Genomic DNA, 26,891 nt, shown 5'->3' with positions numbered 1-26,891 from the left:
AAAAAATTATTTTCTTGGATGGAACTCAGTTCAATACATTTTTAGCTTTAAACCGGACCGGTCCGACCGAATCAATTTTACTATTCATAGAAGAAAATGGATGAATAGTGAAGCCATGCTCCACTGTTAAAAGAAAATGGATGAACAGTGGAGCATCTGTTCATCCATTTTCCCATTACAAGAAGCAGCCGAGAGCTGCTTCTTGATACCTGTGGTTGCACCACAGTTAATGGTGGGATCCACCATTGAAAAATTGTGGTGGGAATGTTACCAAACGGAAAAAATTATAGTTGTGGGTGAACCTCACCCATAACTACAATACCAAACAACCACAAAAACTATGGAAGATAGATTAGGTGGCAAAGCAAGCCGATATGTCATTGCCCCTACTCTTTCTAAAAACTCAAAGGGCTTATAAATTGACACTTAACTTTCCTTTCTTTTCATATCTAAATATTCTTGAAGACGACAAGTTATTCAAGTCCCCTGAAAAGCCAGATGCTGATTAATTATAGGGAAACCTCAAATTAACCTCTAAAGTGTTACTAAATGCTTATTTAGTCACAAAATGTAAATTGAGTTTTGATAAATCACGGATTGAATTGAAGACTTTTTTTATTTTTATACTCATTCAAATTGGTTGGGTATTAAGTTGACCACCAACCAAGCTAAAATAATGATGTCTCGCACAACTTATTGACAACCTAGTTATTAACTAAGGGATACACATAATAAATGCCTCCAAAATTAAATAAAATTACTAACAACTTTCACTGTATCCACTACTTAATTATTGGTGATTTTTTTTTTTGTGGTCAAAGGTTTGAGCAAGCTCAATCCTCAGACTTCGTAATCATAGACAAAGTGTAGAATTTGAGAGACTATCTCAAAATACTAATGTTGCTCTATAAGAGCCCTTAAAAAGCCACGAATTACTCGGAATCCACCGCAAGAAGCTCATAGATCACATCCTTGAATGCAATGACGACCACAAAATACATGATTACTCTGTTTCTGAGATGGCTGCCAATTCTTGATGTAGACGTCGCCCTGCTATACTTGCAGTCTTTCTCTTCGGAGCTGTGGAGCTAAGAGGATTAGGAGGTGTACTTAACCTGTCTCCTTCACCTTCCAGCATCTGGACAACAATTTTCATGGAAGGGCGGTCCACTGGGTTCCACTGGATGCACCACAGTCCCACAATGGCTAGCTTCTTCGCAATTTCAGCATCCCCTTCTTCCTTGATGTTCAACCGCAGGTCTTCTCCTTCTTCTAAGAGATTATAAATCCATTCTGGGAAGTATACTTGATCACCATTTTCTGCTGTTTCATCAACATTTTTCCTTCCACCAACCATTTCTAACACCAACATTCCAAAACTGTACACGTCTGCCTTGTAGGAGACATTCCCAAAGTTTCTTGAGAACACTTCAGGTGCTATGTAGCCGACGGTTCCCCTAACTCTTGTCATGGAAATAGCACTTTTATACTTGGAACACAACTTAGCCAGACCGAAATCTGCAATCTTGGGATTGAAGTCATTGTCCAGCAGGATATTATGGGGTTTGATATCAAAGTGGAGGATTGTTTGGTCACAACCCTGGTGAAGATATTCAATCCCTTTGGCTACGATCCGAGGGCAATATGATGCAGCCTTTCCCAGCCAAGGAAAACATTCTTGGCGTTTGCTGAAGATATGAACTTCTGCAGCGAATCGTTTGGCAAGTACTCGTAAACGAGAGCTCGTCTAAATCCATCAGCACAGAAGCCAATCAAGCGGACTACATTGACATGGTGAATCCTAGCCATTGTTTCCATCTCGTTGACGAATTCCTCTCCTTTTTCGGATGAATTGCTTAGAACCTTAACAGCCACCGGAATCTCACTGGTTAGCTTTCCTTTGAACACAGTTCCATAAGCTCCTTGCCCCAATTCATCCCTGAATTGATTTGTCATCTTTTTGAGATCAGCATGGGAGTATCTTGTGGGGTTCATAGCTCTGTAATCATCCAAAAACCTTTCAACCTTGGCCTGATATTCTTCTTCTGATTTTCTGAAGCTATAGATTTGGTAGACTGCAATCACCAAAACCCCGAAAAGGGTGGATCCTGTGGTTACACCTGCATATATAAATAAGCCTTTTGAGTTAAGTAACTGATCTTGTTTTTTTGGAAGCAAAAGAGTTGGAGTAAATTTGAGAAACAACTAACCTAAAGTCAGTCGCTTTTTTCCGTGCACCTGTAGAAGATAAGAACCCCTGTTAAGTTCTAATTTTCTGAAAGTTTCTAAAGTCATGATAATATCCTCTATTTGTAGAATCAAGAACGCTAAATGCACAGGGAAACCACATGTCAGTCAACTCACTAGTAGATCGGACTAGGTGTTCAAGGACACTTGCAATACCTTAATCAAACTAGAGATGTAGACTTAGTGAAGCAAGGAATCATAGAAAATCAAGATGCCATGAACACAGAACATTGAAAAGAAGACTTAAAGCTAAAGATACCTTTTTCTGGTCTGGGCAAGCCATAGCATTCAGTTTCAAGCTCAGTGCTGCTATTTTCCCTCAATCCACATAGTTTTCCTGTTGCTTCACAAGATCCACAATTGGGATTGGACCACGACAGACGAATATCTTGTGGAACAGGTAGGTCGTACATCTTGGTACAAGATAGTAATAACTCGTTGTCATCAATAGATTGTTCTGAATCAACGGCAAGAACGTCATAGTGGAGAGTACTTAAACAAGGGACCAACCAGTTCGGGGATCTTGCATTATTTGAAGAACAATTGAAGATGGAAAAATCGACTTTAGACATCTTAAACTGTAAGTGAAACACAGAGGAATTGAAGTTTGAGTGCTGGCTTAGAAGGCAACCTTGGGGATCACTTGCATAAATAACTTGATTTTCGTAGTCAATCTTATCTATGTAGAGCTTCACTGCAGTTGGCAGCAAGAGCACTATATCGCCCATCTCATTGCAAGACAGATCAAAACCAGGATAGCCACACTGTTCTGGCTGCCTATCCTTTATCCAGAATGGAAATCGGATGTGAAGGCCACGGTTCCCACAAGATCCTGTGCAATTAAGGTTTGCTCCAAGTTCTGCAATGAACATGAAACAGAACAGGCATATAGCCTTTTTTGATGAACCTTTCATCATTGCCTCCTATGGTGATACAAGATTGGCCTAATAACACTGATATATTGCTGAAACAGTAGTAAACTCAGTGGGAGCAGCAAGGGTAAATCTGATACTTCGTTTTTATGACAGTCTGGTCACTGAAAGTTCTCTTGTTGTAGAGTGGAGAAGCTTAATTAATTGGACTTGGTTTTGAGACGCTTGTGGTTTTGAGAAGGTTGTGGCTTTGAGCGTTCGTGGATTTTTTGTTCTTGTTCAATTTTACAATCAACCATTAATCTTTTCTTTATTATTGTGACCTTTGAACATTAATTATAATGTGATATTATTGTGACCTTTGAACATTAAATCATGCGATGACTTGGTAGTTGGCTGTAATTTTATTATGCTGATATTAAAAGTCGCCTCTATGTTTCACTGACTTTATCTGCTGTCTTCTCAAGACTAGAAGAATTGTTTATGCACTACATACTCTTTCTCCATCCATGTCTAGGTTCCTCTTTCTCCATCCATGTTTTGCCTTACTACTCCCCCTGCTGCTAGTCTTCCAAACCAGCAACTGCAAGGATACCAATCTCTGTGCCCCTTCTTCATGTGGCTATCATACTATTAGCTACCCCTTTAGCCTAAACAGTAGTCATCCATTAAACTGTGGAAACCCTCTCTATACCCTCCACTGCGAGAAAAATAACTCCACAGTATTGTATTTAGACTCACGAAAATACTACGTGCAGGCAATCAACTACAACAACTTGACAATCCGAGTGGTGGATCCTGGTGTTAAAGAAAATGATTGCTCTTCGCTTCCTGATTTTTCTTTAGCATTTGATAGCCTAGGCAATTCCAGAAGGGCATATAATATTTTTACTTTAACATTTACAGGCTTAGATTATATGAGATTTCCATATACATGGTTTCAATACAAAAAGACAGGGTGGGAGTGGTTTCCCAAATACAAGCCTCTCCCGTTATCGCAGATGATGATTTTTATAAACTGTGCAAATCCAGTGGATTCTCCTCTGTACGTAGACACTCGTACTTGCCTTAATGGAGAAAAATCTTCCAATGTTTCACTCTTGAGGCGTCCTTATGTGAACGTTGGTGGGATGAAGGCTTCGGATCTGATGGAACTGTGCAGCTTAGAGAGGATGACGTTGTTGCCAGTCAAGGATTACAAGAGCATGTCCTATAAGGAAATTCACAGTCAGCTCGCATATGGGTTGGAGCTTTCATGGCACAATAGCATGTGTGGAAGCTGTGCAGGTATTTGCTACATCTATGATTCGAACCAGACACGCTGCACAGGTGGGCAATATTGAGTAACAAACTGTTCGTTTTTCTATCTTCAACTTCTCTTCGCATGATTCCCCCATTTCTGAAGCATGTTGTAGTGCTGAGTATCGTACGGTCAGTTCAATCAAGCTATCATAGGCTGCAGATGGTCATATCATTTGTCATAATAATTCGTGGTTTTCTTTTATTCCACGATAAATGATATTTTTATACCAATTTCCAGAAAACGTAGTCAAACAAAACTAAGTTTCGCTTCTTTAATACATTCAGAAAAATTTAATAACATCTTCTCGATATTAACCTCAAGATTTGAATTCAAAAGGTAAAACCAGGATAATTTTGCTAAGTCATTCATTTGTTTCTTCCCAAGTTCTTTCATCTTGTAATAACCTCCGTTATATATTTTCTCAAATCACAAATCTAATCTTTGTAACTGATCTCTTGGTACAGACGCATCTTCTTGGTTCTGGAGAACCGCAAGTGAGGATTCTATCTCCCCACTTCTTCATGCTTAATTCTTAATAATATCTCTAATTTGTTTACCTTCTCTGCAGCCGTGCTGCTGTATGTATCCGTGTTCATTGGTAAGAACTTCCCTTATTGATTTTTTTTTTTTTTTGAAGTTATGATATTGGATCATTTTTTATTAGCAGATACAAAATGATAATTTCTAAATGTCTTCTTATGCCAAGTTCTTGGGGTTGGGGGGTAGCCTAATGTCGGAGACATTCCTTTTGGTTAAGAGTATGCTTTTCTACAAATCATGATGGTCTAGATTTTATATGATTTTTCAACTAGGCGAAAAAAATGCTAACACCAAACCTTACTCATGTTGTGTGTTTATCTTATAATCAATAAGAAATAATAATGATTTCCGTCTTTGATTTCCCCCCTCAAATTTCACACACAGCACTATTTCAGGGGCCAAAATTTATCTTTGGGAGTCCGTTTGTGATTGCATTCTTGATCTATAAATGGTGACGAAGACATCTATCAGCATATGACACAGTTGAGGAGTTCCTACAGACTCATAACAATCTTATGCTAGTAGTAAGGTATTCTTATTCCGAGATTAAGAAGATGACCGGAGGTTTCAAGGAAGAGTTGGGCAAAGGAGGTTTTGGTTGCGTGTACAAGGGAAAGCTTCGCAGTGGACATTCTGCAGCGATAAAATTGCTGGGCAAATCCAAGGCTAATGGACAAGATTTTATCAATGAAGTCGCTACCATTGGAAGGATTCGCCACACCAATGTAGTTCAACTAGTTGGTTTTTGTGCTGAGGTGTCACGACCCGAATCCCGGATCCATGACCGGCACATAGGCAAGGTTCCCCTCCAAGGTTCCAAACCTATGCGAACCCAAACTTACATACAATCTTTTGAACAACTCAATCAGAGTTTAACACAGCATTAACAATAAATTAACTTCATAACATAATTCAATTGTCTTAATACAAGAGTTAATATAATTTCATAGTTTTGGAGCACTAACTTGACATAAAAAGAAAGATACAAATTACAACCAAAAGCAGGTTCGGAAGGTTCAACAAAAGTAACCCGCTATCAAGCTATAAGCCTGAAAAGAATAAATAATGAGAGGGTGAGTTCAACAACTCAGTGAGTAGATAACGTTCAATATACACACACGAGGTAATATAGCAATGAGAAATATATATACAAGTATGGCTTTAGTTCTTATACGAAGGTTTATCAAATAGGCCATAACAAAAATATCATATGGTAGAACTCGTCAGAAAATCAAAATGCAATGAGCATGAGGCTCCGTACTGTTGGATGATCAGTCCACACAGGTTGGTGTCTCCCCCGACCAACTAGGGTTCAGATACGATGTGCACAAAGACTAACACTACCCTGTTAGCATGGGTATTCTGACTGACATACCATAGGTTCATAATCATAATCAAACAAACATATTCATATCTCAAAGCTCAACTCATGACATCAATCAAATGAGGAGCTATCAATTCAGAATTCACTTCAAAATACATACTGGTTCATATCAAGAATTCAGATTCAATAATTGATCATGCTTTATCATAACAAGGATAATAATCAATATATATTATCAAGAAGCATGATCCAATTCATATTAACAAATCAAATATTTATACTATTTCTCATGCATATGGAAAATTATCCACTCACCTGACTCAAAAGCAAACAGAAGCCAAAAGCAGACACTGAAGAAAATCCTACTGACGTCCCGTCGGTAGAATATCAGGATTATCTGAATACAAAGGAGACATATTCAAGAATGACTCGAAAGAACATTTAACCTATTTAATAAACTTAACTAAGGGTGTATACCGTAACCCTATATGGTTTTTGACCTAACTAGGTAATTTTCTCAAAAACCCAAAATCTAACGGTTTTCCCGAAATCTAATCCATAATAACAACAACTAATAAAATTGGTAATAATTCACTAAATAACCCTTAATTATTCATCAAACTAATCTGCAAAAGCTAATATTACAGCTAGGGACTAATCTGGAATTTTTCCATATTTTTAGGGCCAAATTGTAACTTTTATCAAATGGAGGACCAAACTGAAATTTGTCATAAATCCATGAATATACTGAAATTCTGACCTTAATTAATCCTCAATTCTGTCCAGGATGTATCATTATGCTTCAGGGATCATTCTGGAATTTTACTAAATTTTTAGGGTCAAATCGTACTTTTTGTCAAATTGGAGGACTAAATTGAAAGTGTTTAAATTATCTTATCTATACAGTAATTATGTCCATAATTCATATATGTTATTCTGTTCTGAATCTCGGAATATGCTCCAGGGACCAATTTGTAATTTTCCAAAGTTCGGGGACTAAACTGTAATTTTCGGAAATTGAGGGACCAAATTGAATTTTCGTCATCTTCAACCTCAAACCCAGAATTTCAACAGATCACCTACTGTTATCCCCTGATTTCTAACACAAATTTACAATTCAAACAAAACCATAACTCAAAATCATCACAATCTTCCATAATCAACTAAATCATCAATTAAACACAACAATCAACCCCTAACCTTCAATTTAATTCATCAATTAAACCCAAAACACAAATTCTCAAAACCCTAACATTCATCAAAACTGAAATTAAAGTTGAATTAACATATTATACATATTAAACAACCTAAATCTTACCTTTTTCACTTATTTCCTCCAAATCTCTTCCTTTTTCCCTTATTTTCCCTTCTTTTCTCTTCTTCTTCTTTCTCTCTTCTCTCTCACGGTTCTGCTCTCTAATTTCATATCACTTTCCCTTTTCTTTTTTCTTTTTTTACTTCCTATTTATATTTATCAACTATTGGTCAATTACCACACTACCCTTCAATCATTTATACCCTCTCTTTAAGCCTCCAAGGGCTTTGTTGTAATATCCTATCTTATAAATTTCAAAACATTACATGAGGGATCAAAGCGCGCTCTTGTATATGATTTCATGCCTAATGGATCTCTCAATAATTTCATTTTTTCTCAAGAAAGATCTGTCTCCTTAAGCTGGGAAAAACTGCTTGAGATTTCCCTTGGAGTGGCTCATGGCATCCAATATCTACATCGAGGTTGTGAGATGCAGATCCTACATTTTGACATCAAGCCTCACAACATTCTACTCGATGAAAACTTCGCTCCGAAAGTTTCTGACTTTGGGCTTGCTAGGTTGTGCCCAGCAAATGAGAGTCTTAAATCTCTCACTGCACCGGGGGGAACGATAGGTTACATGGCGCCAGAACTGTTCTACCAGAAATATCGGGCGCGTCTCATACAAAGCTGATGTTTATAGCTTTGGAATGTTGCTGTTGGAAATGGCAGGCAAAAGAAAAAAAATGAATCCGTTGGCTGAAAGGTGCAGCGAGATTTACTGGCCAGATTGGGTTCATGACGAAGTCTCTAATGAGAAGGCTATAGAGATTGGAGATGGTGGCACGGAAGAAGAAAAAAAGATAGCCAAGAAGATGATTATTGTAGGGTTGTGGTGTATACAAATGAATCCTCTGAATCGGCCCGCAATGAACGAAGTTATGGAGATGCTTGAAGGAGACATGGAAAGCCTGCAACTGCCTCCGAGACCAGTTCTAAATCTAGATGAGAAGCCAATGAACACTGGTGGAGAGTCATCTTCCATGTCTGATTATTCTACAGAATCAGTCAGCTTGATTGAAAATGCATAGAATTAAGTGATCTGCTATGAAATACTCTGCTCATATGCATGGGAAGGCTTGTCCCATGAATGATATTAGTTCTTTGATAGTTTTTACCATTATGATAAACCGTAATCATCCACCTTATTTCCTGGTTGTGTAACTAGCTAAGAGAGTCCTAGTTGGCTTGTTTGGTTTGAACTGATCCGTGTTTTTATCAGATGAAATTTTTACATCAAATCTGCATTTGATGGATATTCTTCTTGATTCGTTTTACTATGATTTCAAAAAAGGTATGCTTCAATCCAAGTTTTATATAAAATGTCAGATCTCTCAAGAATTTGATTATGGACATGTGCATAGCCAACGTTGTCTTTCCCACTCCCCCCTATCCCGTAAATCCCAAAACATGAGACCTCATCATTCAACAGCCAACAGTAAATACCTTCCCAAATTTCTTCGAAACACTTTCTTTCTTGTCGGCAATGAATGTCTTCTAGTCCTTAGCCGCTTCAGCACAGGTATTCTAGAGCTTCTCCTTCCGTGGTTGTGGAGAAAGTAAGATTCAGATAGAGAAGCAGATGGCAGTGGACTACAAACAAAATCAAAATGCCTACTACGTTCTTCAGAAGACTTCAAACAAAATGGATGGATCCAATGCACTCGTTGCCCTTCCAGCTCAAAGACATGTCGTTTTCACTACAACCTGTCGTTCAAGCCGTTTATGGCATCAAAAGTCACGTGTATTTGGAGAACCCAACCGTTGGTAAACCGCCATAAACCGCTCTGCTAAGCACAGTTACACATCCCTTTTGAAAGCAGAGACATAAATTCACAAACTTTGAGTTTCTTTCTCAGTCATGGCACTCGAAATTCACTTCGTTTCACTCTCTTGCCTCATTTTCATTGCATCATTGGCTTCTACACCTGTAAATTCAGGTACCCTTTCTAAAAAATCATCCTTTAACATCACTATAATTTGTAGAAAAGTGAGCGACAGTTTATTTATAACTTGACATTTCTTACAGAACAAACACAAGGACCCTACTTTGCATTCAGTTGGTTAAGCGACAACAACACATTCCAAGCAGGAGATGTTGCAACAATAAAGATCAAAGTGCTAGGAGAGTTTGACAGGAGTAAAGGAAATGCTTTTAGTCCTAAAATAACAGTGAATGGCAAGATGGGGAATTCTTGTTTTGTGTCTGGTGTTTTACTTGATGTTGCAGGAGAGGATACGGATACTTGGAGAATTCTTTTCACTCCAATACGGGTTGGAGTTTTTAATGTTTTTATTGAAGACGGCCCTTTTCATGTCTTTGATTCTTCTCTCCATTTTGAAGTTAAAGCAGGTTTTTTATATAGTTCTTGCAGCATTACCAGTTCAAGTTTTGGTTCATTTTTGTGTTGATTGATATTTTAGTTGCTCTTCTTGATTAGGGAAAAAGCTAAATTTGTTGAAGTTTTAAGGGTGACTCTTTTGGATCTGTTGTGTTCAACTAATTGTTTTTTTGGTTCATAAATAACAGTGAGCAAATAACCTTCAAAATGTATGCTAAATTGCTAACGATAGTCGGTGTTGTTATACTGAAGGGAAAATATATGCATCTGCCTGCATTGCGTCATGGAGGGATCTCGAAAATGAGTTTGAAGCTGGGGCTAAAGCTACAGTTTTGATTGTTCCTAGAGATGCATTTGGGAATAATGTTACTTCAACGGGACAAGAACTACGTCCTTTTAATTTTACTGTGTCTGAACTTTACGAAAACGGTAGCATTGCCAATGTGCCAGACATCACTCACATAGGCTGGAATGAATTTGGTCAGATCATTCTCGAGTTTATTGCTACAAAATCTGGAAATTTATTGTTGCATGTGGAAGGAGGAAATCAGGCCTTGAATGGCTGTCCGCTTCTGTATAAGGTGAATCCAGGTGACGTGCTGTAGCATTTATCATCAGCTAATAACTTGTTTTTATAGGAAACTCATAGTTGTTTGTTCTGCTCCTAATTCATTGTCATTTCATTGCTGTTATTTTGGTCATCCAAGTGTTTAGCATTTATCTTTTCCTATTTTTGTTAAAATTTTGAACTGCCTTTACCAGGACCTGTCGATGTTTCCAATTGTGAGGCCACTTGGAAGTTTGAAACAAATGTATGGCAAATATTCTCCAAGATGGAAACTTGTATACACCAGAAAGATAAATATGGGAACCCTGTTCTAGGATTCTATGAATTCGACACCAATGTTTTTGAGGAGGAGATGAACCTGTCTATACCTCTTGCAGACATGAGCTTCACCGAGGTGATGCCAGGAATTCAGTTATGTTCCTTCAGTCTACTGGAACCAGGAAACTTCTTGCTCACTATATCAGATACAAAACATAATAGAAGCATCTCCAATATGCCATTTTCTTTTAATGTGTTCATAGGTGAGTGTAACATGCTGCTAAATTTGGTATTTAACAATCATTTGGTGTCAGTGTTTATCCCTTTGCATACTCTAGCCGTCTCTTCTGGGCAGCCTTTTGCTCTTAATTTTTGCACTTGTAATGAATTGTTTCCCTGCCAGTTTCTTAGGTCCAAAACTAGGTTTGCTTTTTACTTGTGGTAGAGCATAAATGACTTCTCATGCTTCAATTGCTTAATATAAAGTTATATTTTCTTTCTGAAATGGCGCTCGTTTTATGCTTTAATTTGAATAGGTTATGCTGATGGATTATCAAGCATAGTCAATGTGTTAAGAATTGTGTTGCTGTGTTTTGTGCAGGTGAAGGGATGCACAATCAAGAACAACAATGCTGGTATTGAAGAACACGAATTACACACAAGGTGTTTGATAAAATGTCTCAGTGAGTATTTCATTAACTGCATGTCTTTAAATACATGAGAAAGCTTAACAAACATCCCTAGTTATCAGCCACTAACTGTAGTGGATAATATGTTGTCACTAGCCACTAACTATAGTGGAGAATATGCTGCCACTAATCTCAGCAACAACATCAGAAAAACAAGGGATTTACTTTAACAAAATCAAAACAGAAATGAAAGAAAAGAAAACAGACAATACTTGATTAAACAACATGAAACAAAATGTCAATTGTCTAACACTCCTCCTTGACATTTTGACGACAAATTCCAATCATTTGTTTTAATGTCTCAAATCTCTCTTTAGGTAGTGGTTTGGTAAATATATCTGCAAGTTGTTCTTCGGAAGAACAATGAATCAACATCACTTCATTAGATTGTTGAACTTCTCTAATAAAATGAAACTTGATTTTGATATGCTTTGTACGTCCATGAAAGACTGGATTCTTTGAAATTGATACTGCAGAACTGTTATCACACATGATTTTAGTAGCTTCAACCTGTTCATGTCCCAAATCCTTTAACATTTTTCTCAACCAAATTGCTTGGTTGACAGCAGCGGCAGCAGCAATGTACTCTGCTTCTGCAGTGGATTGAGCTGTTGTCTCTTGCTTCTTTGAACTCCAGGTGAAGACACCTGAATTGAGTGAGAATAAATACCCTGAAGTGCTTCTTGAATCATCAACACAGCCTCCCAGTCACTGTCAGTATAGCCTTTTAGTTCCACAGCCCCTTCTGATGATTTTGGACAGAAAATACCAAGATCAATGGTACCTTTGATGTATCTAAGTATCCTTTTTGCTGCAATGAAATGAGTCTCCCTTGGAGAATGCATGAACCTTGAAAGAATACTCATAGCAAATAATATGTCAGGTCTACTTGCTGTAAGATATTGAAGGCTGCCAATTAAGCCTCTATACAAACTTTCATCCACTTTTTCAGATTCATCATCCTTGCTAAGCTTGATACTTGTTGTCATAGGAGTCCCTACTGGTTTACAATCCTCCATTTTGAATCTTTTTAGGATGTCTGAAGCATACTTCTTTTGGCATGTAAAATGCCATTGCTGGATTGCATCACTTCCATTCCAAGGAAGTAATTCATCATTCCAAGGTCAGACATTTCAAACATCTTCTTCATTTCATCTTTGAACTCTTGGATCATTCCAAGTTCACTTCCTGTGATAAGCATATCATCTACGTAAATAGATACAATTAGAAAATGGTTACCACATGATTTCACATACAAAGTTGCTTCATTTTTGGCTTCTGCTGAACCCAAGTTGAAGCAGATGTGTGTCCATTCTGTCATACCAAGCTCGGGGAGCTTGTTTCAACCCATACAAGGCCTTCTTAAGTAGATACACATGATCTTCTTTATCTTTAACAGCATACCCATCGGGTTGCTCTATAAAGATTTCTTCAGCAAGAAATCCATTCAAGAAGGCAGACTTGACATCAAGTTGGTGAATCTGCCAAGAGTTATGTGCTGCAAGTGTAATGAGAAGTCTAATAGTATCATACCTTGCTACTGGAGCAAAGGTCTCTAGGTAGTCCACACCATATTGTTGAGCATAGCCCTTTACCACCAATCTAGCCTTGTGTTTGCATACTGACCCATCTGAATTGAGTTTTGTTTTGAAAACCCATCTTACACCTATCACCTTGCGATGCTTAGGCCTTTCAATCAGCTGCCATGTTGCATTTTTGTTGATCATTTCCATTTCTGCCTCCATTGCTCTCCTCCATGCTGGAAATTCTTGAGCTTCAGTATAGCTGGTTGGTTCTAGGATTGCCATGTTGCATCTTAGGTGAATATCTTCCAATGATCTTGTGCCTCTAACTGGAAAATCATCCACTAATTCATCAGCTACTGGCTGGGGCTGAATGGTGAATGGTTGATCAGAAATCATATTTTTCTGATGTTCCCAATCCCATGTGATTGCTTCATCAACCTTCACATCTCTGCTGAGAATTACCTTCTCTGTTTGTAAGCAAAGAATTCTGTATCCTTTGGTTGTTATTCCATAACCCACAAGAACTCCCTTTTGAGCTTTGTTGTCAAGTTTGCTCCTCTATGGCTCAGCTATATGATAATAGCATATGCTGCCAAAGATTCGAAGATGATCTACAGCAGGTTTAACACCATTCCAGCCTTCGTATGGTGTCTTGTCCTCCAGTGCTTTGGTTGGAAGTCGGTTCAGCAAGTAAACAGAGGTATTGACTGCCTCTGCCCATAATTTGTTTGGCATTTTCTTTTCAAGTAAGAGACATCTAGCCATCTCCATTACTGTCCTGTTCTTCCTCTCACATACACCATTTTGTTGTGGTGTATATGGTGTAGTGTACTGGTGCACAATGCCTCTGCTGTTGCAAAACTCAAGAAACTAATTTGAAGTATATTCAGTACCATTGTCAGATCTTAAGCATTTAATTAGCATGTCACTTTGATTCTCAACTAAAGCTTTGAATGTTTGAAAGATTGTAAATACTTCACTCTTAAATTTGATGAAATACACCCAACACATCCTAGTATAATCATCAATAAAGAGAATGAAATACTTGTTACCACATAATGAGGTTGTCTTCATAGGTCCACACACGTCAGTGTGGATGAGCTGAAGTTTTTGGCTGGCTCTCCATGCTTGCCTTTTAGGAAATGGTGGCCTTGATTGCTTGCCAAGTTGACATGTTTCACACAATTGAATCTCACCATTCAATGTGGGCAATGCTTCAACCATTTCCTTTTGTTTCAAAATTGACAAGCCCTTTTGATTGAAATGTCCAAATCTTTTATGCCAAAGATTTTGAAATATCCTGAGTAGCACTCACATATGCATGATTGGATACTTTATCCCAGTCAACAACAAAGCTTCTGTTTTTCATCTTTACACAGAACATTTGTTCTCCAGAAGGATCAAAGATAATGCATTTATGATCCTTAAACTGAAGAGAATAGTTTTTCTCCATCATTTGTCCAACACTCAACAAATTTTGACTGATTTCAGGTATAAATAACACATCAGGAATGATTTTGATACCTGAACTTGTTTGAACATTTACTGACCATCTGCCTTTGACCTCCAGAAATTCTCCATTGCCAACCTTTACTCTGGATTTGTAAGATTCATCAAGGGTTTTGAACATTCCAGCATCATTGCACAAATGATGTGTGCATCCACTGTCAATAAGCCAAGTATCAGCTGGATCATTTGTTGAGAAACAAGTGACAGCAAAGAATTGCTCCTCCTGTGTATCAACTTCATCTGCTAGGTGAGCTTGTTGAGGTTTTGGATCTGATTTTTTGAACTTGCAGACCTTTGTGATGTGCCCTGATTGCTTGCAATTTCCACAAATTGCATCTGGCCTCCACCAACAATATTTTTTCTGAATGTGTGTTTCTTTTGCAGTGAGTGCAAGGAGGAAACTTCTTTTGTTTTGAAGCTTCACTAGTGCTGCCCCCTTCATTTCTGCCTTTGAATCTCAGATTAGGCAACTTCTTTCCTTTTCCAGCTTGTTGTTTTTGCACATAAAAGGCTCCTTCAGTCAATCTGTCTTGCCTGATTGTTCTTCGTTGCTCCTGTGCTTGAAGAGCACTCATTAGTTCACCTAATGAGATTTTACTGAGGTCCTTTGATTCTTCTAGAGAGGAGATTTTGGATTCAAACCTCTCAGGAAGAGTCACAAGAACCTTCTCCACAATCCTACTGTCAGGAAAGTCTTCTCCAAGTAATCTGATGTTGTTGATAATTAGTGAAATTCGATCAGAATACTTAGAGATTGTTTCATCTTCTTGCATGTTAAGTGCCTCAAAATCTCTCTTCAAATTCAGCACTTGCATTTGCCTTGTTCTGTCACTGCCTTGGTATTCTTCTTTTAGTTTGTTCCAAGCCTCTTTGGCTGAATTACATGCCATAATTCTGTAGAAAATGCTTTCTGCCACAGCATTTTGGATGATTGATTTCGCCTTGGATTTCTTTGCCTTTTCCTCACTGCTGAACTTGATTTGAGCCATAGTGGGATTTGTTGGTAAGGGAGCTACTGGTTTGTCTTCGGAAACAATTTCCCAAAGATCATAAGCTTCAAGAAAAGCTTGCATCTTCACTGACCAAATATGGTAGTTTTCACCAGTAAATATAATGGGGGAGTTTAAAAGTAAGTTGTTGGATGTCATTTTTGAGATTTTGAAAAAAAAAGGTGTTTTGGTCCTGTAAGATCTGAGATGCTCTGATACCACTGTTAAGAATTGTGTTGCTGTGTTTTGTGCAGGTGAAGGGATGCACAATCAAGAACAACAATGCTGGTATTGAAGAACACGAATTACACACAAGGTGTTTGATAAAATGTCTCAGTGAGTATTTCATTAACTGCATGTCTTTAAATACATGAGAAAGCTTAACAAACATCCCTAGTTATCAGCCACTAACTGTAGTGGATAATATGCTGTCACTAGCCACTAACTATAGTGGAGAATATGCTGCCACTAATCTCAGCAACAACATCAGAAAAACAAGGGATTTACTTTAACAAAATCAAAACAGAAATGAAAGAAAAGAAAACAGACAATACTTGATTAAACAACATGAAACAAAATGTCAATTGTCTAACACAATGGATCTGGTTTAAATGATTCCATTGCTGGTGAAATTGCACAATTTTCAATTTATTTGAATGACATTTTTCAATACCCATCTTTTGTCGGAGTAGAAAGCATTCGAGTGCAGATAATAAGGGAAACTGATTCCTATTCAGTAAAGCCAAGCATCAATCCAATTGTTAATGGTATATGAAATTTGTAAATCATATAGTTTTTTCTCAATGAACAATTCAGAAAATCTGACAATGAAGCATGGATCTATGAAATAGGAAATGTATCTACTCCAAGAGCGGGCAATAATTCTATCCGTCAAGCAGAAATTGCTCTGGCACCGTCAGAAATTGCTCCTGTATCCTCAGTTGATCTGGGAAAAAATGTAAGATGTTGATTTACATATTTCCTTCAGGTGTACTGCATATTCTAACTTTTTCTATTTTGATTCAGTCTACAGGAAACTCAAAAGTTCTGGCCAGTGCTTTTAATGTGATTTACACTCCTGAAAAGAGTGGAATCTATGAAATTTATGTGTTCTGTGGAAATGTTTTGCTGAATAGTGGCCACTCATTCAGAAAGGAAGTGAGAGCAGGTATTGTCAGTAATTTAACCTTTGATTTGGACCGATTTCCTAAATTTTCCTTGCCATTCATCAAGAAGACATGTTGTTTATGGTTCAATCGTTTCTTGGTTTGAACTTCCATTTGGCAGCCATATATGTTGTTGAGCTTTGTTCTTGTTCTGTTTTGAATTTCCTGGTAATAATGGTGGTAACTGCATCAATTTCTTTTTCACTAAGAGGTTTCTACTGTGATGTAGGTGAGGTTAATGTATCACTCTCGACAATTCAGAAATTTTCTTTGAGGGCGCCAAAGATGATTGAAAATGAAATGGCAGTGCAACTGGTGGATTCATTTTTTAATCCTGTCCTGTCCCAGCAGTCAAGACTGACACTAGAGATAGCTTCAGTTAACAAGTCTGGTTTTTCAAGTGGAATGTTTGTGGATAACGATAATGGTACATACTGCATTCGATATGCGGTTAAGGATGTTGGAGCTTATGAGATGTGTGTTTCTTTTGATGGCAAACGTTTGTCACCTTGCCCCCTCGGTGTCAACATGTATGGAGGTATGTTATACAGCTCCCCTCCATTATAGACAATCATCAAAAGCATATAATGGTAGTCCCTCTGGTATAGCAATCTGCACTTGAATTATCGGCTTGATATCAATACGTATGAGCTTGTTTCTCCTTCCAACTATGCTTCAAGTAGTGACTTTTTTTCCTGTTTAAATTAAAATGAAGATACAATGGTTTCCTGTTCAAGTTGTTTTCTTCATCTTTCAGTTGAATACTTTCCCAAGGCCAATGACGATAACATTTCGGTTTGGGAGGATGAGTCTATTGCTTTCGATGTCTTGGCGAATGACTACTTTGCCGGTAACAATGCAAGTATTGTTGAATTATCAAAAGTAAGTCATGAAATCCGAGTTCTTTTCATGTTCTTTGATGATCTTCTCGTCCTACATTAAAGGAAATGTTTCTCAGTCTGAATGAGAAATTACAAGGTTTTTAAACTACTGAAAGCATAAATCCATGCTTTGGTGATTCCTTGGTCCAAAATTTTATTATCAGCACTTACTCTTTTCATGTTAGATAGTATACCACCACTTGCTATTTCACATGTAAGATTATGAACAATGCTTTTTTCGGAAGAATTTGCGTGGAAAAATCACTTAACTGCTATGTATTCTACTTTGTCAGCCAGATCGTGGTTCGCTTTTACAGAATGGAAATCTCTTTAGATACACTCCTTACAAAGATTATTACGGGAATGACTCTTTTACATACACACTATCTGATGTAAATGGAAACCTTGCTTCTGCTTCTGCAATCATTTCTGTTCTCAACATCCCACCTCAGTTCATTTCCTTTCCAATCCAATTGCAAGCAACTGAAGATGTGATAGGTCCCAGATGTCATGGGACTGTTAGGACGTGGCCTTCGGTTACACAGTCATTATTTAACTTTGATGAAGGAGGATGACCTGATCGTGGGTCTTGGGGAAAAAGAACTGTTATGAAGTAATTAATTGGGAGTTACGTCCGTTATAGAATAGTATTAATTATGGGTTGTTAATCGTCATTTAATTTCAGTAATTGTTTTACTATTTAAGCTATGAGAATTAATAAGAAGGCAAGCATAATTTCAGCAAAAACAGAGTATCAGGAGGATTTAGCTCCCTCGAAGTAGCTATTCAATTATTGTTACTGAGTGGTATCTTACAAGTGGTATCAGAGCCGTTCAATCCATGGCTGATGGGCATAATACACGTTATTCACAACTTGTAGAATCCTTGGCTTCAGTTAAGCAAACTCAAGAAATTCAGCACCAAAATCAAGAAGCCTTGCAACAGGCAATTGAAGGCTTGTCGAACCAATTACAATTGGTGGTTGCTAATGTGGACACCTTGGTCCATACCCACCGGAAGCAGATAGAGGATACTCCATCTGGGTCAAGGTCCCACGGGAAGCAGATAGAGGATACTTCACCTGGGGCAAGGTCCCACATGCGAAATCCTTTGTTTGAAGAACAGGGTGGCATTCAAACACGGGCTATTCGTCTTGACTTTCCTAAGTTTAATGGTGAAGAACCCAATGGTTGGATTTATCGTGCTAATCAATTTTTTACGTATCATCAAACCAACCCTCATCATCGAGTCCTCTTGGGTTCTTTTCACATGGAGGGTAAAGCTCTCACTTGGTTTCAGGACTTAGAGTCCTCGGGTAGCATCACTAGTTGGGATGGCTTCACACAATCTTTACTTACCAGGTTTGGCCCTTCCATTTTGGATGATCCAATGGAGACTCTTACAAGGCTACGACAAACGACAACTGTGGAGGCTTACAAGTCCCAATTTGAGATCTTATCTAATCAACTTAAAGGGTTGGCAGAACCATACAAGCTCAGTTGTTTTTTAAGTGGCTTACGAGAGGATATTCGTTTCATGGTTCGTATGTTAAATCCCTCTAGCCTCACAATGGCTTTTGGTATGGCAAAAATGCAGGAGGAAAATGTGGCTGCTCTCAGGCGGAGTTCACGGTTGGGATCTACGTCCCCACGTCCACTTCCTAACTCACCAACATCAGATATGAAGGCACTTGTTCCAATCCAACGCTTGTCCCCAGTACAAATGAAAGAGAGGAGAGCAAGGGGATTATGTTACAACTGTGATGAAAAGTGGGGTCCGGGCCACAAATGCAAATCAGCTCGTTTATTTATAATGGAATGTGAGGATTCAGAAGGGGAAGAGCTGCAACTCATTCAGCAGCCTCGACTTTTAGAAGAAACTGATAGTCTTTCAGGAGGAAGTGAGGGAAATTCAGAATCAGCACCTGAGATTTCCATTCATGCGTTGGCAGGTTCTCCGAGCCCCAAAACCATGCGCATTCTAGGATATGTTAATGGTTGTGCTGTGGTGATCCTCATCGATACCGGGAGCACCCATAATTTCATGGACCCCTCAATTCCACAACGAGCGCATCTTCACTTACAAGCAACAACAGGACTCTTGGTGAAAGTAGCCAATGGGGACAGCTTGTGCAGTACAGGGAAATGTGTGGATATTCCGTTCCACATGCAGGGTAACACTTATCACACAGATTTTTATGTTTTGACTTTGGGTGGTTGTGATATTGTGTTAGGAGTTCAATGGCTCAGTATCTTAGGGCCTATTTTATGGGATTTTGTTAAATTACGCATGGAATTTAATCTCTTGGATTCTAGGCATGTTTTTACAGGGCATTACACCCACAGAAGTTTCCTTGATGAATGGGAGCAGTTTGGAAAGGCTATGAATCAAGACAAACGGGGTTTGGTATTACAGCTACTTTCACCTGATGCACTTTGCATTTCTACTCTTGAAACTGAACCTTCTTTGTTTGAATTACTTGACCAATTTCAGGAAGTTTTTTGTGAACCCGCTGGTCTGCCACCAAATCGTGACCATAACCACAATATTGTTCTTCAACCAGGGCTAAACCAGTATGTGTTGGACCATATCGCTACCCTTATTTTCAAAAAAACTGAAATTGAAAAGATTGTTAATGACATGCTTAGTTTCGGGTATCATTCGTCCTAGTCAGAGTCCATTTTCTTCTCCAGTTCTTTTAGTTCGTAAACAGGATGGTAGCTGGGCGTCTTTGTGTTGATTATAGAGCTTTGAACAAAGACACCATTAAGGCCAAATTTCCTATTCCTATTGTGGATGAACTTCTAGATGAGTTGCATGGGGCAACTATCTTCAGTAAATTAGACTTACGTTCCGGGTATCATCAAATTCGAGTTAACCCCAAGGATATCCCAAAAACTGCTTTCCACACTCATGAAGGCCATTACGAATTTCTCGTAATGCCCTTCGGCCTTACAAATGCTCCAGCCACTTTTCAATCTCTCATGAATCATATTTTTAAGCCCTTCTTGCGAAAATTCGTGTTAGTTTTTTTTGATGACATTCTTGTTTATAGCACAACTTTGGAAGAGCATCAACACCATTTAACAGTGGTATTGAATATTTTAAAAAATCATCAGCTTTTTGCAAAAAAATCTAAGTGTTCCTTTGGGTGTCAGGAGATTGAATATCTTGGTCATTTAATCTCTAAAAATGGAGTCCGGGCTGATCCTAAAAAAATTGAATCTATGTTAAATTGGCCTTTTCCTTCCACCCTTAAATCTTTAAGGGGATTTCTTGGTCTAACGGGGTATTATCGCAAATTCATTAAAGGTTATGGTTCTATTGCTAATCCTTTAACTTCTTTACTCCGAAAAAATTCCTTTGAGTGGACCCCTACAGCCAAAGAAGCTTTCACTGCCCTTAAGAATGCTGTAACCAACCCCCCTGTCTTAATTCTTCCTGACTTTACTAAACCCTTTATTATTCAATGTGATGCTTCTGGTTGTGGTGTAGGTGCTGTTTTGATGCAACAAGAAAGACCCATTGCTTTTATGAGTCAGGTTATTCATGGGAAGGCCTTGCATCTATCTACATATGAAAAGGAGCTCATGGCCTTGGTTTTGGCAGTCAAGAAGTGGCGTTCTTATGTTTTGGGGCAAACTTTTCGAGTGCAGACGGACCATCAAAGTCTTAAGTACCTACTTGAGCAGAAAATAGGGACACCCATGCAGCAAAAATGGCTAACTAAATTGTTAGGCTTTGATTTTTTGGTGGAATACAAGAAAGGCAAAGAAAATCTGGTCGCTGATGCCTTGTCCAGGAAATTTGACAATGTTCCAGCAATGCTGACTGCCTTGTCATTCCCTGCTGATAACTGGATTTCAACATTACGGGACTCCTATTCAGAGGATCCCAAATTAAAAAAACTGATTTCTGATTTTGCAGGGCATAATTTGGATGAGACCAAATATGACATGAAAGATGGGTTGTTATTTTACAAGGGCAGGCTGTATATTAGTGATTCTAGTGTTCTCAAGAATCAGTTGCTCCACTTATCTCACGGAAGCCCTCAGGCAGGCCACTCAGGATTCCATAAAACTCTATCTCGGGCTAGAGCTAATTTTTATTGGATGGGCATGAAGGCTGACATTAAAAAGTTCATTAAAGAGTGTGATATTTGCCAACGCAACAAAAATGAGACCAGCCATCCTGCAGGTCTTCTCCAACCTTTGCCTATTCCTACAAAGGTTTGGGCAGATATCTCCTTAGACTTTATTGAGGGGTTGCCTCTTTCTAATGGGTTCAGTGTGATTTTGGTGGTGGTTGATAGATTGAGTAAGTATGCGCATTTTATCTCAGTTGCGCACCCTTATACAGCTACTAAAATTGCACAGATTTTTATTGCCAATATTTTTAAACTACATGGAATGCCTACATCTATTGTCAGTGATAGAGACCCTGTGTTCACTAGCCTATTTTGGAAGGAGCTGTTCAAATTGCATGGGACTGAGCTCAAATTTTCGTCGGCTTATCATCCCCAAACGGATGGTCAAACAGAGATTGTGAATAAATGTGTGGAGCAGTATTTACGGTGTTTTTCTGGGGATAAGCCTAAGGAATGGTCACGCTGGTTGCCTCTTGCAGAATGGTGGTATAATACCAACATTCATGCTTCTACTAAACTCTCACCATTTGAGGTAGTTTACGGATACCCACCCCCACCTTTGTTGGCTCATTCGCCAGGGACAGCTGCAGTTCAGTCTGTGGAAGACACTCTGAAGAGCCGTGATCAGATCTTGCGCCTATTACGTGGGAACCTACAGGTGGCTCAAGAGAGGATGAAGCATTTTGCAGATTTAAAACGTACTGAACGACATTTTGAAGTAGGAGACTGGGTCTTCCTTCGTCTACAACCATATAAACAGCATTCAGTTGTGCAGCGCAAAAATCTCAAGCTTTCTCCCAGATTTTATGGACCTTATCAGATAATAGAACGGATTGGTGGTGTTGCTTATCGTTTGAACCTTCCCTCCACCTCCCTCCTTCACCCCGTGTTTCATGTTTCAGTTTTGAAGAAAAAGCTTGGTGCTCGAAATATGCTGGCGACTACTATTCCTCCATTAACTGTTGGGGGTGGTCCACAAGCGGAGCCTGAAGAAATTTTGCAGCGACGCCTCAAAAAGAAGAATGGGCGGGCTGTCAGCGAGCTGTTGGTTAAATGGAAAGGGCTGGAAGTCAATGACGCCTCCTGGGTTGAATTTCATAAGCTGCAAAGAGACTTCCCTGACCTTGAGGGCAAGGTCTTCTGATGGAGGAGGGATTGTCATGGGACTGTTAGGACGTGGCCTTCGGTTACACAGTCATTATTTAACTTTGATGAAGGAGGATGACCTGATCGTGGGTCTTGGGGAAAAAGAACTGTTATGAAGTAATTAATTGGGAGTTACGTCCGTTATAGAATAGTATTAATTATGGGTTGTTAATCGTCATTTAATTTCAGTAATTGTTTTACTATTTAAGCTATGAGAATTAATAAGAAGGCAAGCATAATTTCAGCAAAAACAGAGTATCAGGAGGATTTAGCTCCCTCGAAGTAGCTATTCAATTATTGTTACTGAGTGGTATCTTACACCAGATATGGGTAGGGTATTATCTACCACTGAACTTTTAATTTACTTGCACCATATTTGAAAGGTTTCTTTTGGATGATTCAATCCATGATGCTTGGTCCTTTTTATTCATCACTTCCCCTCGCTGCAGTGGTTTCTCTGCGATTGTGATAAAACACTCGGATCCAACAGAGAAAATCTGTGTCACTCTCAGCGCTCGATCTGGGACTGTGTTTTTGTCTCCTGTGCTGATGCAGTTTTGGCAGCCCATTTGGGGTGAATTTTCTGCAAAGAAAGGGGATGATGCAGCTAAAGATTTAATCTTAGAAGGCAGTGTAGAAGCAATCAATCTAGCCCTTCAATCGATTCAGTATCTTGGGTAGCATCTACAGAATCACAATCTTTTCCCCTTATAATTTCTCCTTTAAGAATGTATTCTATGAATCCTATGTTATTGATAACTTGTTTTTCCTTACTCTAATCAGAAGCGAGAATTTCTACGGGGATGATGCTATTCATGTTTCTGCCAGCAACAAGAATGGAAAGAATGACCTGGATGTTCCAGTTTCTGTTGAGCCTGTCAACGATCCTCCGTTTATCAAAATCCCTAAATTTATCATACTGAAGAGTAACGAGGACGAGTCGCTGATATTTGACAAAGCGATAGACAAGTTTGAGTTCTCTGTTGGAGATCCAGACCTTCTTGGATACCCTGGTATATGTTGGGTATGCAACCAAAGTCCCACATTGGCTAGAAATGGGGAGGATCAAGGGTATATAAAGATGGACAAATATCTCCATTGGTATGAGGCCTTTTGGGGTATAGCCCAAGAGCAAATCCATGAGGGCTTAGGCCCAAAGTGGACAATATCATACCAATGTGGAGATAAGTGGTGTCCGTAGTCCCTACAAGTGGTATCAGAGCCTTGCCCCGGAGTTAGCCATGATGGATGAATCCTCGGAATGCCGAACAAAAGGTGGTGGGCCCCCCAAGCAAATCACGTGTAATCCGTGGATCAGCTCTTGGATAGGCGGTGTGCTCCAGGTGCTTCACGGACGTGTCCTGGCTCCAACACGGTGAAGAGGAGTTGACCTAGAAAGAGCAAACTCTCAAATCAGGTAGTGCTCTCCGGATGCTTCATGGACGTGTCCTGACCCCAACACGGTGAAGTGGAGAATGAAGAATCATGGTTGATAGAGAGTGGACGGATGAATGATCGTTTGAGGGGAGGCTCGGTGGTCCTTTGTTTGAGGGGAGGATTGTTGGGTATGCAACCAAAGTCCCACATTGGCTAGAAATGGGGAGGATCAAGGGTATATAAAGATGGACAAATATCTCCATTGGTATGAGACCTTTTGGGGTATAGCCCAAGAGCAAATCCATGAGGGCTTAGGCCCAAAGTGGACAATATCATACCAATGTGGAGATAAGTGGTGTCCGAATTTCCTACAGTATATACATGAACATTTTGTTTAGCCATCAAAATTACTTCGGAACCAGACATTTCTGTTTGCGCAAACCCTCAAGACCTAAGAGAGTAAAAGAGCAAGTATAATTGACAGAAATGTTTTCAGGGACTTGATTTTCTTTGTATGGGTTATTTGCAGGCAACGAGTCTGGATTTATAGTCACATTTTCAGTGGAAGTAGACAAGGGATTTTTGGTAACCAATCTAGCAGCTGAGCTTCTTAAGACAACTGAACTTAAGGTGATGAGTAGTTATCAGTGGCAACCAATACAGACATATGTTTCTATCTCAAGACATTTTATGGTCAGAGCTAATGGAGTCAGATTCCGGGGGGCGCTTAACGAATGCAACAGTGTCATGCAACAACTGTCCTATGATGTGAGTAAGCTTCCTTTATGTTGAAGGTTAAGGGAAAAAAATGTTTCGACAATGTGCTTCTGGCTGTGGGAAGTGACTTAGTTGAGATTATCAACCTAATTCACTTTACAAAAAGACTGTTTAAATGAAGTTGGCAATCATCGTTGTAATTGATCTTTTTCTCTAATTCTCTTTCCCTCTGTGGGTGCAGGGTAGAGAAAGTGATGCCATTTTAACTGTGAAATTAAATGATATGGGACATTATGGGTGTTCTTCAGACTGCACCGACAAGATTGCAGTGCCTTTATATTCTGAGGCTACAGTACAACTTATCCGAAGAAGGTCAATGAGTTCATTGTTAGCTCACAGTGAGTATCGACATTTTCTTTCAGCAACTAGATGCTTCTTTTTTTTTCCTTAATGGTACAACCAAAATGTGTGTCCGCAGAAGGATCAGTAGCCAATGAACTCACCATCTTTTTACTCCATTGATGCAGCCCTTGGATCAGCTATCTTAGTTGAGTTTCTTATGGTGTTTTCTCTAGGAGGGATTCTTCTGTTCTTTACATGCAAATGCGCAATGCATCTTGCAAATGAAAGAAGAAGAAGAATCAGTGTCACGAATTCTCAGCTATCTAGTGTGCAGAATTCCCAGAAAAAAAGTGTGAGTGCCTTCTTATATCTCAGCAACGAAACGAAATAGAAACAGGAACTTCTGAATACTCATTTGGAAGCTCAAGTTTCAACCTGACATTCTTGAATCATATATGTACAGCAGAATACAGATTTTTCGGAGGATACGACAAACTTCACATGCTGTTGTTCAAGCCCTTTCTTGCTTAGTGGCCAAACTTCCAACTTTCGACAACGGTAACTATCTAACCAATCAAGCAGGATGATTTTTTTTTAGTTCATTTATTCCTCTTTTCCGAATTATTTTTTTATTCCTCTAACAAGCTGATGTGCCAATTTGCAGCTCCAATCGACGTTTAGGAGTTGAAGAAACTGGCAAGAACATAAGTAGCCCTCCTGGATCTTCTAGCAGCCGACATCTACAGACTCCACCTGGTCTTACCCCACTTGTTATTGAGAAGGATCAAAAGGAAACCTTTTGATCAGTTCTACGAAATTAAACCAAGTAAATGGGGACGAGACATTGTACTATTGCAGCTCTTGAGAAGCACATTATATGGTTTTCTGCTAATATTAACGACAGTTAGTGACAAGAAAAGCAGTATAAAAAACAAGTTGAACAGTCTATAAAAAGCCTGATGTGCCTTGGTAGCTTGCTTGGTGGCATAAATTGCACCAGCTTGGGATGCTTTTTTGAGCCCTATCTAGTCTTGTGGCTTAAGCAAGGGACTTTTCCTTCTATTACATGAACATCTTGAATCACTATGATTTAGAAGATGTATATAGACAGACTAGCATGTGCAGGAATATATTCTAAATACGCTGTTATATCATATTATATTTAACTGCTTCATGTGCTTGTTTTCCTGCGGACACAATGTAATTCAAAACAACGTAAGATTAATCCATAATTAATATATATATATATATATATATATATATATGTATTCCTTAACGATCATTCCTACGTTGCAAGAAACTGGTCAATAAAGAAATTGGGATTGAAGAATTACCAGCAGTCACAGCAAAGATAAGCAGAAGGAGCATAAAGATCACAGAGACACCTTTCATGTTTGATTTTAGTATCCTTTTTCCTTACTTTTTTTTTTTTTAAATAAGAGCACTAATGTGACTTGTAGTTTAATTTGTTGATAGCATGCTCATGTATACACAGAACTATGAGTGGAATATATGACAAGAAAATCCAATTATTAGTTAGCTAGATTTAGAGAAAAATATTGAATACGTGCATTATTGGCAATAATGTAATGTATTTGGAAGTAAGGCTACAGCAAGAAAACAAATTGATGGA

At 38.7% G+C, this 26,891-nt stretch overlaps 2 protein-coding genes, 2 long non-coding RNA genes and 1 pseudogene across 4 annotated transcripts; 3 read left to right on the top strand and 2 right to left on the bottom strand.

The window, feature by feature from the left end:
- Positions 1-723: 723 nt before the first annotated feature.
- On the bottom strand, positions 724-3,230 carry LOC118032089 (rust resistance kinase Lr10-like; annotated as a pseudogene).
- A 1,934-nt stretch (positions 3,231-5,164) lies between these two features.
- LOC118032133 (uncharacterized) lies at positions 5,165-8,803 on the top strand. Its single transcript, XR_012170367.1, has 2 exons — positions 5,165-5,717; positions 7,873-8,803. It is a non-coding gene; the product is annotated as an uncharacterized lncRNA (long non-coding RNA).
- Positions 5,846-7,865, bottom strand: LOC140955797 (uncharacterized). The gene is made up of 3 exons (XR_012170366.1): positions 7,605-7,865; positions 6,602-6,683; positions 5,846-6,011 (listed from the first exon to the last, which is right to left on the bottom strand). It is a non-coding gene; the product is annotated as an uncharacterized lncRNA (long non-coding RNA).
- A 427-nt stretch (positions 8,804-9,230) lies between the features above and the next one.
- On the top strand, positions 9,231-26,383 carry LOC118032085 (protein GAMETE EXPRESSED 2). The gene is made up of 19 exons (XM_035036684.2): positions 9,231-9,541; positions 9,631-9,954; positions 10,196-10,534; positions 10,706-11,032; positions 11,306-11,333; positions 16,077-16,249; positions 16,334-16,440; positions 16,509-16,650; positions 16,878-17,186; positions 17,406-17,530; positions 17,823-18,036; positions 21,493-21,496; positions 23,272-23,499; positions 23,606-23,835; positions 24,729-24,967; positions 25,158-25,314; positions 25,444-25,610; positions 25,722-25,816; positions 25,923-26,383. The coding sequence occupies exons 1-19, from the start codon at positions 9,463-9,465 to the stop codon at positions 26,059-26,061; spliced, it is 3,426 nt and encodes a 1,141-aa protein (XP_034892575.1). The 5' UTR covers positions 9,231-9,462; the 3' UTR covers positions 26,062-26,383.
- On the top strand, positions 11,344-16,102 carry LOC118032090 (uncharacterized). Its single transcript, XM_073410498.1, has 7 exons — positions 11,344-11,452; positions 13,338-13,457; positions 13,554-13,684; positions 14,364-14,475; positions 14,555-14,740; positions 14,878-15,622; positions 15,737-16,102. Exons 1-5 carry the CDS (start codon positions 11,445-11,447, stop codon positions 14,589-14,591), a joined length of 408 nt encoding a protein of 135 aa, XP_073266599.1. The 5' UTR covers positions 11,344-11,444; the 3' UTR covers positions 14,592-14,740; positions 14,878-15,622; positions 15,737-16,102.
- Positions 26,384-26,891: the final 508 nt, after the last annotated feature.

This window comes from Populus alba, chromosome 7, assembly GCF_005239225.2.
Source record: "Populus alba chromosome 7, ASM523922v2, whole genome shotgun sequence".
NCBI lineage: Eukaryota > Viridiplantae > Streptophyta > Magnoliopsida > Malpighiales > Salicaceae > Populus > Populus alba.
This window is presented reverse-complemented; position numbering and strand designations above follow the sequence as displayed.